General features: G+C 39.1%; 1 protein-coding gene across 4 annotated transcripts in view; it reads left to right on the forward strand.

Moving 5' to 3' along the window:
* Positions 1-16,438, forward strand: part of LOC121941971 (LIM and calponin homology domains-containing protein 1-like) — a 36,670-nt gene that overhangs the window by 18,145 nt on the left and 2,087 nt on the right. The window contains exons 13-30 of one of the 4 annotated variants that reach the window (XM_042485025.2): positions 181-438; positions 2,013-2,342; positions 2,461-2,778; positions 3,547-3,885; positions 4,041-4,079; positions 5,334-5,463; positions 5,605-5,762; positions 6,999-7,644; positions 8,972-9,574; positions 11,080-11,182; positions 12,471-12,496; positions 12,680-12,793; positions 12,978-13,070; positions 13,854-14,043; positions 14,166-14,265; positions 15,705-15,779; positions 15,894-16,002; positions 16,217-16,319. In XM_042485025.2, coding sequence (XP_042340959.2) covers positions 181-438; positions 2,013-2,342; positions 2,461-2,778; positions 3,547-3,885; positions 4,041-4,079; positions 5,334-5,463; positions 5,605-5,762; positions 6,999-7,644; positions 8,972-9,574; positions 11,080-11,182; positions 12,471-12,496; positions 12,680-12,793; positions 12,978-13,070; positions 13,854-14,043; positions 14,166-14,265; positions 15,705-15,779; positions 15,894-16,002; positions 16,217-16,319 — 3,734 coding nt within the window. Of the gene's footprint in view, positions 1-180; positions 439-2,012; positions 2,343-2,460; positions 2,779-3,543; positions 3,886-4,040; positions 4,080-5,333; positions 5,464-5,604; positions 5,763-6,998; positions 7,645-8,971; positions 9,575-11,079; positions 11,183-12,470; positions 12,497-12,679; positions 12,794-12,977; positions 13,071-13,853; positions 14,044-14,165; positions 14,266-15,704; positions 15,780-15,893; positions 16,003-16,216; positions 16,320-16,438 lie in introns of all 4 variants that reach the window. The other 3 variants (XM_042485024.2, XM_042485026.2, XM_088075879.1) reach the window with 3 other exon arrangements.

The raw sequence follows: 16,438 nt of genomic DNA on the forward strand, positions 1-16,438 counted from the left end.
TCTGATTCATCATATCCACCCCATCCTTCCTTTGTCTTCACAGTCTGATCCTCTGTCTCTGGTTGCTCATGATTTCTTTTCCACCCTTTTTATTTCCCTCCTGCTCTTTTGCTGGCTGTTGTGTGTGTGTGTGTGTGTGTGTGTGTGTGTGTGTCTTCATTTGTGAGATTGCATCTACAGTGAGGCTAGTCCTGCCCCTGTGTGTCAGGCTTGTCTGCAGAAAAATTATGGAAGTCCTTTCAGCGGATCAGCAAAGGCTGGACGAGGTCACAGCAAAGTTGTGACCTTTGGGGGCGTGACTGAGATCGGGCAGCCAATAGACACAGTCACGTCAAGTGAAGGGGAGGAGACGGAGTTGCTAAGACGACTCCTTTCCAAGGCAACTGTAGCCATGCCTACCATTGGCCTGGGCTCCCAGCTTTCAGAGCGGGAACGCAGGTATGGACGAGGCCAAATACAAGACAACTTAGGCAACAGTGGCTGTGATCTAGAGCTTTTTGCATTAGTGTGGACTGGAACAAATAGCTTTCTCTCTCTATTCTGTTACTTATGAAGTCATTTAATTGAATTGCTTGTCAATGTCGCTTTGCAAAATGTTTTACATTTCAAGCTTATTTGAATTGGTAAATTAGGTAGTTTGGATGCACTTCTCTGCATTGTGGTGATTTGCTTGTAGTTTTAGTAGGAATCAAAGGCATACACACACACAAGGGTGTAGGTTTTGTTTCAACATTGAGGGAGGCATATGAAAGTATGGAGTGTGGGGGTTCTCCACAAGAAAATTTTGAGTATCAAAAACATAATTTCCTGCATTCTGGTGAATTTTTATGCACCAATTTGTTCGTTTTCTGCATAATTTTATGAACAAGTTCTTTGCTATTTGTGTGTCTTATTGGCATATGCACATATTCCATATATTGGGGGGGACATATCGCCTGCATCCCCCCTTAAATCTACACCTATCCATGCACACACACATGCAAGCTGCTCATGTACAAGCTGCTGTGACAAGTAGAGCTCAATGAACTGGTCAGGCTGATATATTGACTGATATTAGCTCATCGCAGCTACATCATTACTGACATATAAAAGTAAAAACAAATAGCAGTAGAGAAATATTAAACATATCTGTTAGATGGTTTGAAAATAATTTATTCATTACATAGTTCATGAGAGAACAATGGCAAGTTGCCAATCAAATTTTGGCTATTGTTTGTTTTAATGTAAAAGTACTGGCTAATATATCAGCCTCAAAAATCCTGGTCGGGCTACAGAGGCAGCATTCAATACATGCATTCCTGTGATATTTTTGAAAACGCTGTATATGATACCTTTATAAAATGCACATACAACTGTTTGTATAATATCTAACGAATGAGCACCCAATTAATGATGCTACTCACTTAACATTATGTAGGTTGGGTCCAGGAAAAGAAACATGGTGAGAACGTATCTTTAAAATATCTCAAAGTTAACTTGGTTTCACGTGGTTCGAAACACCATTCTCCTGCCTCTTTAGACAGACTTAAGTTTTTTTCACTACTTCCTTCTTCTTCTTCCCGTCAGTGCATTGGTCATGTGGTTATATACGAATTTTGGTGCATTACTTTCCATAGCTATATGTAGGAACCGATTGTAAGAACAGTGTAAGAACTGCACAATTTGCTAACTTTAATTAGTGTTTGAGCAATTTTCATTCAAATTGAAACATTCCCCCACAACGGTCATCACACGGCTCTGATGGATAGCGTTTAAAATGTCATTCCAGGTCTTTTTTATTTATTTGATTTTGTAAATTTGCATTAGTTTTGCATGTTTTTTTTCTTCTAACCTTTATTTATTTGTTGCTCAGACATTCTTTTGAATGTTTTTTTTTGTTTAAAATGTTTCCCTCCTTATGATCTGTATTTAGTTAGTGGCCGCCTGCTTTTCTGCATGTTCATGCCTGGCTTTTAAGACAATAGTCTCCATCTCTGTTGCTGCAGTTTGAGCTTTACATGATGCTCTCACAGCCAGGTAGATGGAGCTGACCTCAATCAAACCACCCCTGAAACCCCTCCTACTCCTGCTGAGCTGGATGCACGTCTGGCTCAGTATGAACGAAGATCGCTCGAGGAGGAGGATGAGGAGGAAGAGGACAGAATCCCAGATCTTCGGAAAGACGACATGATGGCGAGGAGGACAGGAGTTTTCCATAAACAAAGCAGCACTACAGTGACTTACAACCGTTTCCTACCTCTGCCTGGCACCAAGCGCTCCACACAAGGGGAGGTCACCACTGATGCTGCTCCGCGGAACAAAAGGGAAGTTCAGGCAGACAGAAGCAAAAAACTGAACGTCAGGTGGGCTGAGATTTGTGTCTAACAGTGTGAGGAGGCACTAACACGCTTGGTGTGGTTTGACAAAAAGATTCTCCAGCTCAATGTTTAGTTATTTCAACTCCAGGAGTTTCTCTCACAGAGTGGAGCAACAGCCACCCAGAGTTCCCATGGAAACATCTCAGCTGCATCCTGAAGCGACTATAATCCGAGCTCATAGTGAACGAGAATATGATGATGATGAGGATGAGTATGATGAAAATGAGCCTGTGCCTGACCTGGAGAAAGATGACATGATGGCTCGAAGGACTGGATCATTCCAGAGTGCAGCCAGAACAAACCAGTTTATCAAACAGTTCCTCCCAGTACCTGGATCAGTTAAATATAACGTCGCCCCAGTGTCTGCAATGAAGCCACTACACAGCAGACCTAAACTCACAGAGAAGATGGCTAATGAAAGGTATTTCCTGCGTTTGAATGAAGAGATTGTGGTGTCGGCCAACTACTGCAACTAACAAACATATTTTACTGCCAAAAATGAAGGTTTGATTATGTTTACAAGTTAAATTGCCCGTAGTACTGACATGAATAATCTCTGTGGATGATTTATAGTCGATCATGACTCGACTGTGTTGTTGTTTTGGTTCCTTGCCGCCGTGTTTGAGTGCCAGCAGCTGGACACTTGATGTGGATTGATTTGGATTATTTGTACATGAAAGAACTAGTTGACTTTGATCTGCTGTTATGGTTGGATTTTTGGAGTGATGGTTCTCATATGGTCTGATGAAGTTTGTGCTTGTTTCCTGACCTTTTTGCTTTAGGCTGTCGAGGTTTAACCTTGGCTTTGTTTGGCATGACTTTGGTTTTTCAGTTCTAGTTGAGTATGCAGCAGTTGGCTGATCTTTTTATTTAAAGTGTAAATCACTGCTGAGTCACTTTGGGACAAAAACTGCAGCTACCCTAATAATTTAACATTCTCAGGTTGGTTTCCCCAAATTACAGAAGTGCAACAATTTGGTATACTGCAACACCCCTACTATAAAATGTAGTATGTATTCATGTAATTTGGGTGATCTGGCCACTGTACACATTTATTACCTACAGCATGGCTAAAACTTTAGAAAAAAATTAGATCAGCTGCCATTTTCTGTTGTCTGTGATGCAGTCCTGATTTACCCTTTGAGCAGTATTTCCTCTTAACTTTGGCCTTGTTACTGGATTTTAGCAGCATCGTTACCGTGGCAGCAGAACCTCAGACGCTGCCCTCCAAAGCCCCGATCCTCCGTAAGTGTGCAGGTCTGAGGGAGAGGAAGGAGGAGACTGGAAAGCAAGACATGCTGATCTCAAGCACCTCTGTCATTAATGTGACTGAGCCCCTCTCCTCCCCATCGCACACTCCTCCACTCAGTCCTGCTCATGTCCAGACTTGTAAAGTTGAGGCAGAGCTGAAAAAGCAGAGTGTGGAGGAAAGAGCTGAGGAAAAGGTGGATGACAATAAGAAGGATGTGAACGAGCAACCACGAAAGAAACCGTTCTGGCTGGATGATGATAATCTACCTCCCATCATGTGAGATTCCCATTTACCTCTTTGTGTGTCTTCATCACTCCCCTTCTCAGATTTTAGCTCTCATCCAGTCTGAAGTGTGACTTGAACATTAACCATGCTGCTCATCCCCTCACCTACTGTTTCCTCTCATCGACTTTATTCTGTTATTGTTTTAGGATGAGCCGGCGAGTTGCTTTTATGTCTGAGGACACTGAGTAAGTCTTTCGGCGTGAACCTGGATGAGCATCTGCATGACAACAGTATTCACACACTGTGCACGTTCGATCTCAAGAGTACCGTCCAAAAATATAATTTTTTTTCAAAAATATACTTTTTTAAACCTGGATCAATATCACTTTTCTTGTACTGGCTCAGATGCCTTTCGCAAGCATTTAATACATTTGAAACCTGAGTAAACTGAGTAAGGTTTGATTTCTTTTGAAAAACATGGAAAAAAGGGCAACTTAGCAAGAAATGTCCTGCAAATTGCAAAAAACAAGAAAAAAGTAAAAGGTGACAAGAAAAATAATCTGAATGAGAAGAGAGACAGTTAATTACTATAAAACTAACAAAAAATAGTGAAGATATCCAGAAAATGAATTATCGTAATTATACATTCATTTAATTTTTAGGTCATTTCATTTTTTAATTATTATTTTATTTTTGTGTGCTAAGAAAATCTTCTTGTAACTTTTACTTATTCCATGCTATTTCCATGGAACATTTCTTATTAAGTTGCTCAGTGCTTTTGTGTTTTGTTCTTTATAAAAATCAGGCCAGTTTACTCAGGTTTCAAAGGGTTAATATAGAACAAGCTAACATGCTCACTGCTGTGCTTTGTCACGTCATGACTCATTACTAACATCCTTTCATCATCATGTTTTACTTTTAAATGCCATTCTGTTTTGCATTTTTCAGCTACTCTGTAAGTTAAATTAATGTGTTTGGCTTGCCAAAATAAGATGAATTTATAGGTTATGTTTGTACAGTTGCTTGTTTAATTGCTTTGTGATTATATTATGGAAACACATTAACATATTTTTGTTATTGTGTGGAGGAGTGGGACAACACATACACAACTAATATAAAATTCACTATATACAGAAAAGACATACAAGAATTAAAATGTAATTGTGTTTATTGGACTGTTATTGGTTGTGTCTGAGTATGTCTTGCATATGTTGTAGATAATCTTTGTTTATATCATTTGTTCATTTTGAAAATTGGGTTATGTTTTTTCCCCTCACTGCTCCTTTTTGGTAATTAAATGTGCACTATTTTTTCTACATTACAGCATATTTGTTTGAAATTTTGTGCTGGGGATAATCACTCAAGTGACAAATGTAAACAATTTCTGAATTAAAATTTCACATTTTCTGATTTCCAGAGCCAAATTGGACAAAGTGAATACACTAAGTCAATAGATTCAGCAATTTATGCAAAATTATGCTGTCTTTTTTCTTCTTCAGGAGCGTGAGCATGAGTGACATCCTTAATGAGGAAGAGGTGGGACACTTACCACCACTGAGCTTATCACGATATGAGCGCATGCACGAACAGTACAGCAACTTCCAGGAAGATGAGGACCACTGGCAAAACGTAAGAGTCTTATGACATTCAAATTGAGCGTGGAGTTTTTGATTAAATAGCAGAAAGGAAAATATTATGTGCATCTTATTCAAATAGCAGCTACATCCTGAATTAACCCTTTGACACTATTTGACACTGAACCCATGACAGGACTTGGCTGCCTGGAAGAATCGGCGTCGCAGCGCGTCACAGGAACTGATCAAGAAAGAGGAAGAGAGGAAGAGGATGGAGAAAAGAATGAAGGAGGAGAGAAGTGAAAGCAACAAGAGGAAAAGCATTAAGACCTACAAAGAGATCGTGGAGGAGAAGTAAGGATAAATAACAATAAAGCGCCTTATTAGTGTTGCACATGGCCCTTAAAGAAGCATTTCAATGCTGGAAAGACAGTCTTTTCATAAAACTGGGCGGTCTTTGCAGTTTGAAGATAAACATATTTTTGAGATTGGTGCTAAGTGAGCAGAGAAAACAGAAGACAGGGGTTGTGGCATTTGCTTTTGCTCAAAAAGTAGAAAACCTACAACTATCAGCATGCACTGTTGTCAGTGAATGCTGGTGGGAGACATAATTCAGGTTGCCTGTATTGAAACTGGGCAGCTGTCTTGTAAAAAACAATCTTGAATTACAGTTGAATGGTCAGTTAAAAATATTTCCATTAACATTTAGGCAAGAAATAGGCAACACAATAAAAAAAATCCTGGTTTATATTTGATTAACATTGCTTAATTTACTGTTAGATCTAAGTATGGTCTGAGTTAGTCTGTGACGCTTTAATACTCTTTCTGTCCCTATGTGAGAGTACAATGTGTAGTTCAAGCAACAGCCCAAAAGCCAGCGGAAATCTGCTGCAGATTTGAGCAGAGAGATGAGGAGAAAGATCTGTGCCATTTCACCACAGTTCACTCACATGCACTACCCACATTGTTATAATGCAAAAGCTGATTGAAAATCGGCAAAGCGTCCCTTTATATTGAGATGATTATTTAAAGGTATATTTCAGATTTTTTTTAAGTTTGGCTGTATGAGGTACATATCCATTGCCATTATCATTACCTACAGTAGATGGCAGTTGGTACGCCCCCAGTTTGAAGAAGCAGCGTGGAGTATTGCCATGAGACCTAAGCAATTTAATGCAGGGGATCCAAACTAAAACACAAAAGTCTCAGAAAAAAACAATTACACCTACTTATGTTGGCCATAGAAGACCAACATCGCCCATGTTCAGTGAGGTCGCATAATGTTTTTTGTCTTCTTTTTACTGGAGTTTGGTGGCTTTGTAGAAAGCATAGATAATGGCTTTAGTTCCACGTCAGAAAGGGCTGTCTGACAGCACAGTGCTGTGAAAATATTCTAAATATGGCGAACACTTAAACTGATTGTGAATTTTTTGGTGGCTATTATTCATTTTACTGCTGCCCCCATTCACAAACAATCCCTTTAAAGTAGACCTTTATTTAAACCTTGATATCTGTTCAAAATAAAATTTACAGTTTAGTAGCATTCAATATCAGAAAAACCAAATTCATTATGTCTCTCTTCTCTTCTAGGGAGCGCAGAGAGGCAGAGTTATGTGAAGCCTACAGGAATGCAGCGACTCCAGAGGAGGCCGCCATGGTTTTACAACGTTACGCTCTTCGCTTTACGATCAGTGACGCAACACTGGACAGCCTAAAACTGCCCAGATCCACTTCAAAACCCAATTATGACCTTCATAAGGTGGACAAGGAGCACAAAACAACAATCCCCGATAATGAAACATCAGAATTTCCGCACCAACCAGAACCAGCTGTTATTTCAGACCAGAGTCACACAGAACCTGAAGAGATGGAGACAGATCCAGCTGCTCAACAAGAGACATCCGTCTTTGTCTCCTCCAGTCCCCCATCACCTGTCAGCCCCCTCAGCCCCGTCACAAACTCAGAAAATGTGCCACCTCAGTCACTAGAACTGAAGGAGCCTCAATCTAAACCAACAGAGTCTCCGACCATTCATCAGATACAGCCGATCACAGGAGATGCAAAGCCTCAAACCAAACACACCCCGCCTCAGACTGCACAAGGTCAACCTCAAATCACGCAGCCTGTACACACACTCCCCTCTCCTTCATCTGTGTCCCCCAGACCTGTCCCCCTGCTGGCAGCCAAGCCCTACTGCCAGCCCAGGAACACACAGACTGGACACAAAGCTGTCAAGGTGAGGGCTCTGTATCAGTCACACAGTCAGCATCATCTGATACTTCACTGTTCCACTTCACTGCCTGAGCTAACGCTTTAATTAAAGGAGGTGTTTGTTGTTTGGAGGAAGTTCCAACATTTTTATTTCTTATTCTGTGAGATGGATGCCGATTTTGGTTCTCTGCATGCAGTTTGAAGGTGTTTTTAGCAACATCGGGCAGCTTTTAGTTGATTGTTTAGTCTCATTCCCAGGTCCTTTAAATACAGAGGCTTTGGGTTAGCTATTTAACCCCTAAAACTGATGCAAATTGGTTTTACTTCTTTTAAAAACATGAGGAAAGGGCACTGAGCAACTTGGCAGGAAATGTTGTAAAAACATGACAGAAAAGGGACCTGAAAATTATTTTAAAAAATAGGAAAATTTAAATATTTTGAGCAAAAATGTCCAGAAAACTAGATGTATAATTAATATAACCATATATTTAATATTGTGTGACATAAAAAAAACAATGTAGACATTTTTTTTCTGTTTTTATTTATTTCTATTTTTTTGGGAGCTTACATTTGGGTCATTTTCTTGTTACTTTTTTGTTTTTATTAATTTCCTGCTCATTTTGAAACCATGTCTTGTTAAGTTGTTTTTGGAAAGAAGTCAAACTGAAGTTTGTTCAGGTTTAAAGGGTTAATAATATGTCAGTGGCAAAAAGTATCAACTTTTCTCAAAAAGCAGAAATTAATGTTTGAGCTTCTGCAAAAGAAGCTCATTTCACATATGCAACATAGCATGTTGTGATTCAGATATTAATGTTAAATTTTTTTCTGTTCACAACAAAATAATTGAAGGTCAAATCTCTGATCCACTTTCTCTTAGATATAAGACACATTGGATGAATAGAAATATGTGAACTTATAATATATTCTGCTAGTTCCCAGACCACTGGCTTCTTGCTGCTCATGTTGTTGACCATGCACAGGCAGTTCATCTATGGTTTTATTTTTCCTATATTCTGTCAACAGTGTTAGTTTGTACTGTAATTTCCAGAATGTTGTGGATTTAGCCCAAAAAAGAAGTAGCCCCAAACAATTATGTAAGTGAAAGAATTTTGTGTTTACTTTGCAAGACATTTGTTAAGAAGAATTTAACAGCTCTAGCAGGTGGTCGTAGAAGATGTGGTTGCAACTTAGCCCTTAACGCGCGTGCTAGAGGCTGTAAATTTTCTATATCTTCAAACTGCACGCAAATACATAAAAAATGGCATCCATGAGTGTGTGTGACTTTCAGTAAGTTGAAATGTAAAAAATCAAAGTTCTTGTAATCCTGATTTATTTGCATGTTTCCCACTCAGATGGACGGGTTGGTGCGAGTGAATGGAGAGACGATGGAGGATTTACCTGCTTCCACTCCATCTGCCCCAGAGGTCAGAGATGTTCCCTCACAACCACCAGAGACAAACGTTCTCCTTAAACAGATGGAGAAAGATGTTCCCCACAAACAGTTGGAAAAAGATGTTCCCTCCAAACAGACGGAGAAAGACGTTGCTGTTGAACAGATGGAGTTGGATGTTCCCTCCAAACAAACAGAGAAAGACGTTCCCTGCAAACAGACAGAAAAGGATGTTACCCCTAAACAGATGGAGACAGACGTTCCCTCTAAACAGATGGAGACAGACGTTCCCTCTAAACAGATGGAGACAGACGTTCCCTCTAAACAGATGGAGACGGATGTTCCCTCCATACAAGAGGAGAAAGATGTTCCCCCCGAGAAGACTTCGACCAGTCAGGAGAAGGTAGAGCAAACGCCGCCACCACAGACAGAAAGATCGACCTCGTCTTTGGGCTCAGCCATCAGCTCCCTGATTGGAGGTCGAAACTGCACCATCACGACAACTATTGTGACGGAGCTCACACATGTGGAGCCACATCGCCCAGATATCCAAAGCAACGGACAGGTAATATTACAAGTGACATGTAAAATAATAGAAAACCTGTGTTTCTTGTATGTTGGTTCAATTAATGCAATTAATGAATGCTTCACATTACTGCTGGCCATATTCAAAAACACACAGTTGGTATTTAGGTAGTGTTTCTATAATGAGTATATTTTTGTAGCCATCCATACACACTTAGGTTTCAGTTCTTTAATACACAATGATGATCAGCCTGCAGGTATTTCATCGGATCTCGTAAGAGGTGAAATCAGTTGTCTTTATTCTCAGTCAGAGATGTGTTATCACTGCATTGCTGCATGGACGTACAGATAAAAACTGTGAATTGTTTTCATAAATTTTCCATCCTGGTGCATTCAAGTGTTTATGGAAAGTCTTGAAACCTGAGACCACACGAGAGTCAGCCATTGATTCTTCTTACATTTCATGAGCTGTGTTAGTGGAAAATGAAACCCAGGAGACAAACTGAAAGCAAGCATGGGTGCTGTTAAAAAAGTAATAAAGAAATTCATTTTAGCTATGCATGGCTATTACACAAGGTCAGGCCCAGTTTCATTTAGTTTGACACTTTGAAACCTGCTGCAAATTAGCTTGATTTCTTTCAAAAGCATGGGGAGAGGGCAATGAGCAACTTAACAGGGACTGGCCAAAATTAGCAAGAAATTAGTGAAAAGTTACCAAAAAAAAAAACAACAACCTGAAAATAAGAAAAGAAAAGACAAACAAAGAAAGAATATATTTACAATAATATATTTTAAAAATGACCTTAATTTTTTTATGTAACATGTTTTTAAACATATATTTATAGGAATTATATTTTCTGGACATTTTCCCCTTGTATTTTTTTAAATGATATTTAATTATCACCCTAGCTAATTGTCAGGGAATTTTCTCTCCACCTTTTCAAGTTCTTTGCAAGTTGCAGGACGTTTCTTGCCAAGTTGCTTGATACCGTTTGTGTCCCAGGATTTCAAGTCAAGTCAATTTTATTTTGTAAAGCCCATTATCACAAAATACAGTTTGCCTCAGAGGGCTTAATAGCATACGACATCTCTCTGCCCCTAGACCCAAAACAAAATCCAACCAGTTTCTCAGGTTTCAGAGGTTTAAATGCTTGGGAAAGCCATCTGAAGGCAGCACAAGAACACTGATGTCACCCCAGGTGTTAAAGGGTTAAATCATCAAAAATTAAGTACAAAAAAAGATTCAATTCTCATTGAAGAACTTTATAGGAGAAGTTGTAACTCACGGTGGAGGGACAAGAGCCTCACCTGAATCACTCTTCTGCTGTTTATTGTGATGGGTGTCCTATGTAAAGCAAGTTTCGAGTCAGGTTGATTTTAATATTGTATTTACATGAACTGAAGCCAGAAAAAAAACACAGTAAGACAATCAAAAATGCTATGGTACAGTATATTCTGGACTTGAAACCGTTCAGAGATAATTTAAGCACTTGTGATTTATTCCAGTAAATGTTTTATTCATTTAGTTGAATGTTTGACTTTCAGGTCAACGGTACTTCTGGACTATCTGGGAGTCCAGTGGAGGAAAAAAAGTCAGAGCCAGCTACATCACCCAACAGCATGCAGGAATATTCACCCACTGTCACAGGTAACACTGTGAATTATAGTATTTACTATAGTTTAGTTATAGCATGATTGTTGCTGCATATATTCATAATTTCTTTTAGCATATTCCTTTGCATTATTTGTATTTGTTTACAATTTACAGAAACACACTTGTAGACATGTTGTTAGTCATTGTTGCGTAACAGCATAGAATGAGGTAGAGACACATCCCTACCAAATCCAGCAACCACTGGATTGTCCTTAGCAATAACACTGTTTCTTGTCAGTGTCACATGTATGAGGTACATAAACAGTTAGCAGATCTTGTTCTCTACTATGAGTCCGGCCTCCCAAGCTCAGCATCGGTAAAAGGACTGGCCTCGCCGTTTCATGTGTCAGAGGCTGCAGCTACATCTGGCTCCATCAGCTAGATGTGCATCCTCTTGACTTGCAGCTCGCTGCATTTGCTTTCCACTGAAAAGGATCTGTGGGCTTCACTTTATCGTAGGTGGTGAAGTTCACATTTGTGTGGACTAAAAGGAAACACAGCGGGGAGATTAATGCCTGATCAAAAGTGTTTTTAGTTAGTTTAGGTTTTCCACTCTTGCTTGTGAAGAGCATTTTGCAGCTGCTTAAACTTCACCTCATACAGAGACTAGAGTCCCAAACGGGGTTCTGAGTCAGATCATCTGAATTACATAATGAACAGCAGGCCAGAGGAATCAAGGGAATGTTATGACTTTATTTTCATTAAATTACGAGTTTATTCTTCAAACATTTTAGAGTACCCGTGGCCAAAAGGAAAACTTACAAGAACTCTTTTATTCCCACCGCGATATACTTTATAAACGAGGCAAGATAGTCATCCCTTTTTTTGGTAGTGTTGCGCTCGTGTTTTTATTGATCTATTGCACTGTTGTGTGATTTTTTTGTAATTTTATGAGTCTCATTGGTGTGAATGATTTTTTCATGTTGTTTGAGCCCCCAACTGAAGGTAATTTTCTGTCACTATGTGACAGACAATGAAGTTTTTTGAATCTTTGAATCTTTATAACTACTTATTAGTACTCACTGTTACCTTACATAAATAAAGTCACTGCCACCATAAATAGGTGAATAAAACCAAAATGCAGGATAAGAGGCATTTGATGCTCTAAATTTCCTGGGCGAGGACTCTCCGAACCCCCATTTCATGTATCCCATTCAAATGATCTTGTTGCCAGAGTCAGATTCCTCGTATGTGTACACACACTTGGCCTATGAAGCCGATTATTATTCTGAATTATATTTTTATTGATGTGTGTGTGTGTGTGTGTCTTTCTCTGCCGCAGAAGGACTTGAGGAGAGCAGTGTGACTGTGAGTATCTCTCAGCAGCTCCATCTTGTTTTTCCTGTTTCTCCTTCATTCTTAAATTTGACCCTGTCCTGACCCTTCGTCTCCAGTAGTCGCTGTAGTCAAACTTGTCCTCTCACCTTTCCTCTTTTTCTGTCCTCTTGGTCCGTATACATGTGTGTGCGCGTGATTGTCGGGTCTGGGTAGATTGAGACCCCCATGTTGAACTTGGCTAAACGTGTTAATCACTGGGTCTGGGACCCCAATGAGGAGCGTAAACGGCTGGAAAGTTGGCAGCAGGAGCAGGAGCGCCTCCTACAGGTACACTGGTGGAATGGTGTGGATGTGCATGGCACCATGAATGTTCAGCAGAAAGCAGAAGGCAAAGGATGTACTGGATGTGTGTGTGTATATATATGCGTGTGTGTCTCTGTGTGTTTATGTGTGTGTCATAGATGTCTTTTGTTTGCATGAAGTGTTTACCATGCACAATTTTTTTCTGCAGGAGCAATACCAGAGAGAGCAGGAGAAGCTGAAGAAGGAGTGGGAGAAAGCACAGCTCGAGGTGGAAGAGGAGGAAAGGAAACACAATGAAGAGGTACAATATTCAGCATTCCCACAGTCATGGAAAACCTTGAAAAGTCATGGAATTTCCCAATCACATTTTCAAGGCCTGGAAAAGTCATGGAAGTAGTACAAATCGTTGAAAGTTTTGGAAAAATCATCTAAATATGTTGTGTGTAATAAATTAGATCACATTGATGTAACAATGAATTTATTTTCTAGCTTGTCAAATATTTTTTAAGCACTTTTGGTATGTATGTGTCTGTGGTTGTATTATGTATTTATGTTACCGTCAGTTTTTGAAGAAAACATACCCATGGGGTTTGGAATGCATGTTTTCTATCTTAAATTTTTGGCAATGTTTATAAAAACTGTTCTTTTGTTTCCCTTTTTAAATTTTATTTTAGAAAAACAGGTTGGGAAGGCATGGCATTTTTTTCTTTTTTGATTTGTTTTGGGCAATTTCTAAAATTTAAAATGTTTTGGACATCTTTTTGAAAAAATAGGCTGAAAACATAAAAACAGAAATTATTGTTAGATTTTAACATTTCTGACAGTCTTTGAACACATCACTAGGATACCGAAATTAATTTTATATAGACTTGAATCTTAAATGTTTGAAAAGCCTTGGGCAAGTGGGGCAAGAAAAAAAATGGGTGTTTGAAAAGTCATGGAAAAGTTTTGAAATTGTGTCTATGACAATATTTTGTAACCTTGAATAACACACAGACTGACAAACACATGTAATCAAAAGCATCTCACATTGCTTGTGTGTGTCTCATTTGTTGTGTTTTTACTCTGTTTATGCAACTCCCAGGAGAGAAGGATCCTAGAGGAGACTGTAACGCCCTTAAATCCCACCTGCCCGTTGAACCAGACAGGGACGACTTCAACAGCTCCAGAAAACAACAAAACAGAAGCAAGAAACGTCCCTGTTCAGCAAAATGGCCAAAGAAGCTCCCCTGGGAACGAGGATCAGCACGCATCCAAGCTGCATTTTTTCCAGGGTGAGATGCTCAAAGCAGTACTGACTAATGCAGGAGCTGTCTACGTGTGTGTCCTTCGATCATGATCATGTAGTCCTCAGTGTGTCCATAGTAAATGTTTATTTTCTGATATTTTTTTATAGATTCTGCAAGTGACGGTGAACCTTTGAAGAAACAGGAACTGCTGAAGACGGCCTCTCTGGATCGCAACCCTCAGCTTAACCAGCCACACATTGTCAAAAGGTATGCCAGGATGCTTGCGTGTCATTTTAGGTTGTCCCATATTGCTGCATTTTTGTCCTGAATACATTTAACATTGATGCCTTTGTCATTTTTATTATTTAACATTTTTAAGAGGCTGATAAAATGCATGGGTCTCAGTCAGAAATACTTTATTGACGGGGCGCACATTAGCTCACCTGGTAAAGCAGGTGACCCTGTACAGAGTCCTCGCTGCAGCGGCCACAGGTTTGACTCGAACCTCAGACCCTTTGCTTCATGTCATTCCCTCTTCCCCCCTTTCACTTCTTATCTGTCCTATAAAGGTGAAAAAGCCAGACAAAAAATATTTTAAAAAATACTATGTTGATCCCCAGGGGAAATGGTGGTTTTTTACAGTTGCTCTGATGTATAGTGTAGAGAATTATAGGAGTAGAAACAAGAATGAGTTATGAAAAAATATATATAATATTTCTGATGTGCTACAGTATTAACACTAGCATGTAAAATATATAAAAATATAAAAATCTTCGGTTGTTGTTCCGAGTTTGAAAAATGTATAACAAAATATAAAAATATGTGCTTGTGTTGCAACACAATAAGAATGAAAAAGATATATATAGATGCTCTTTTCTATATATTACAGCTAATTTGGTACCGACCACTGTAGACAGAAGTGACAAATATGAGAAAATACTAAAATATAAATTACTGTTTAACATTTATCTAAAATGCTAGGCGAATGCAACAGCGGCACAAAAGAGTCACTAAATTAGTGAACTGACTCAGTCACTGAATCATACAGTGATATTTTTTATAATGCTAATATTAGCTACTATACTGGTCATACCAGACCAGGTAAAACTGTTGAAGTATGTTTAATTCCACAGTAGAGCATTCTGTTGCTTGTGACTTCAACTTTTCATTTGTACTAAGAGGAATTTGTTATTGCTATCATTAATTTATATTCAGTTAAGTATTAATAAATCACATAAACTTTATCATCTTTCAGTGGTGAGCATCAGGAATTCACGATACAGCCTGCATTATTTAATGGCGGCAGTCATCATGTGGCATGCATTTATTATGCATTACTTAAGAATGTGTTTTTTGCTCTTATTATTAAGACTTACTTGTGTTTTCTTATTGAATCGAATGCCGAGATTTCAAAGGACAGCAAATGGCTGCAAGTACCGCATGAATGTGTTTTATGTCATATTGAATCGTGTATTCTACTGTACAGATTTAAAAAAAAGGGTTCATAATTTCTTACTCACTCTTTAAAGGTGAAAATGTCTTTTATATGCCGCATTTTATGTTTGACATTAACCTTGAAAATACACATTTTGTTTTTTTAAGCCTAACAGACTTTTCTTGCGTATAAACAGTAATCATCTGAAACATAATACAAATGTTTTGGATGTGCATATATTTATTTTTCTGTTGTTGTTTTCTCACCAAAGGTCCGAATCACATGAGGCTGTAATAAGCAAACAGCAGACCTCCCCTTCATCACCTCAGCCTCCCTCACCCAGCAGGTATGATGCGAGCACACGTACACACAACCTTCTCTGAAAGAAATGAGGTTGTACAGTGTAATGGAGTGGAGATGCCTTAATGTCTGCTTTCCTGCTTTCTCTGTGTGTGTGTAGGTGTGTTAGTGGGAAGAGACTATGTTCTGGTTGTTCTCAGCCTCTGGGAAAAGGAGCCGCCATGATCATCGATACACTGGGACTGTTTTTCCACATACAGTGTTTCAAGGTGCTGTGGTACTCTAATACACACATGTACACTAAGTAGGGAACTTTATACTATACAGTTTTATGTTACTTAACACAGAGGCACTATTGACTTCTGTGTAAATGTTTTGAAGACATATAAAACTGACTACTGTATGTGTACTCCATCACAGTTATCTCCAAGGTGGTAAGATGTGTGTATAATGTTAATAGTTAACTGTATTTGTCTCCCGCAGTGTGGAGTGTGTAAAGGGCAGCTGGGTGACACCACTACAGGGACTGACGTACGCATTCGTAATGGCGTGCTGAGCTGTCATGAGTGCTATATTGCATCTCGAGGTGAAAACACACACAGACACACACACGATGCATAACTATTGCTACATTCAGCTTTCACGCTACTCTCAGAACCCCTAAAACGGAGACCTTTAAAACCACTGCTAATCCCATTTTAGTTT

Source organism: Plectropomus leopardus, chromosome 3 (assembly GCF_026936395.1).
Source record: "Plectropomus leopardus strain MGB_pleo_1.0 chromosome 3, ASM2693639v1, whole genome shotgun sequence".
Taxonomy (NCBI): domain Eukaryota; kingdom Metazoa; phylum Chordata; class Actinopteri; order Perciformes; family Serranidae; genus Plectropomus; species Plectropomus leopardus.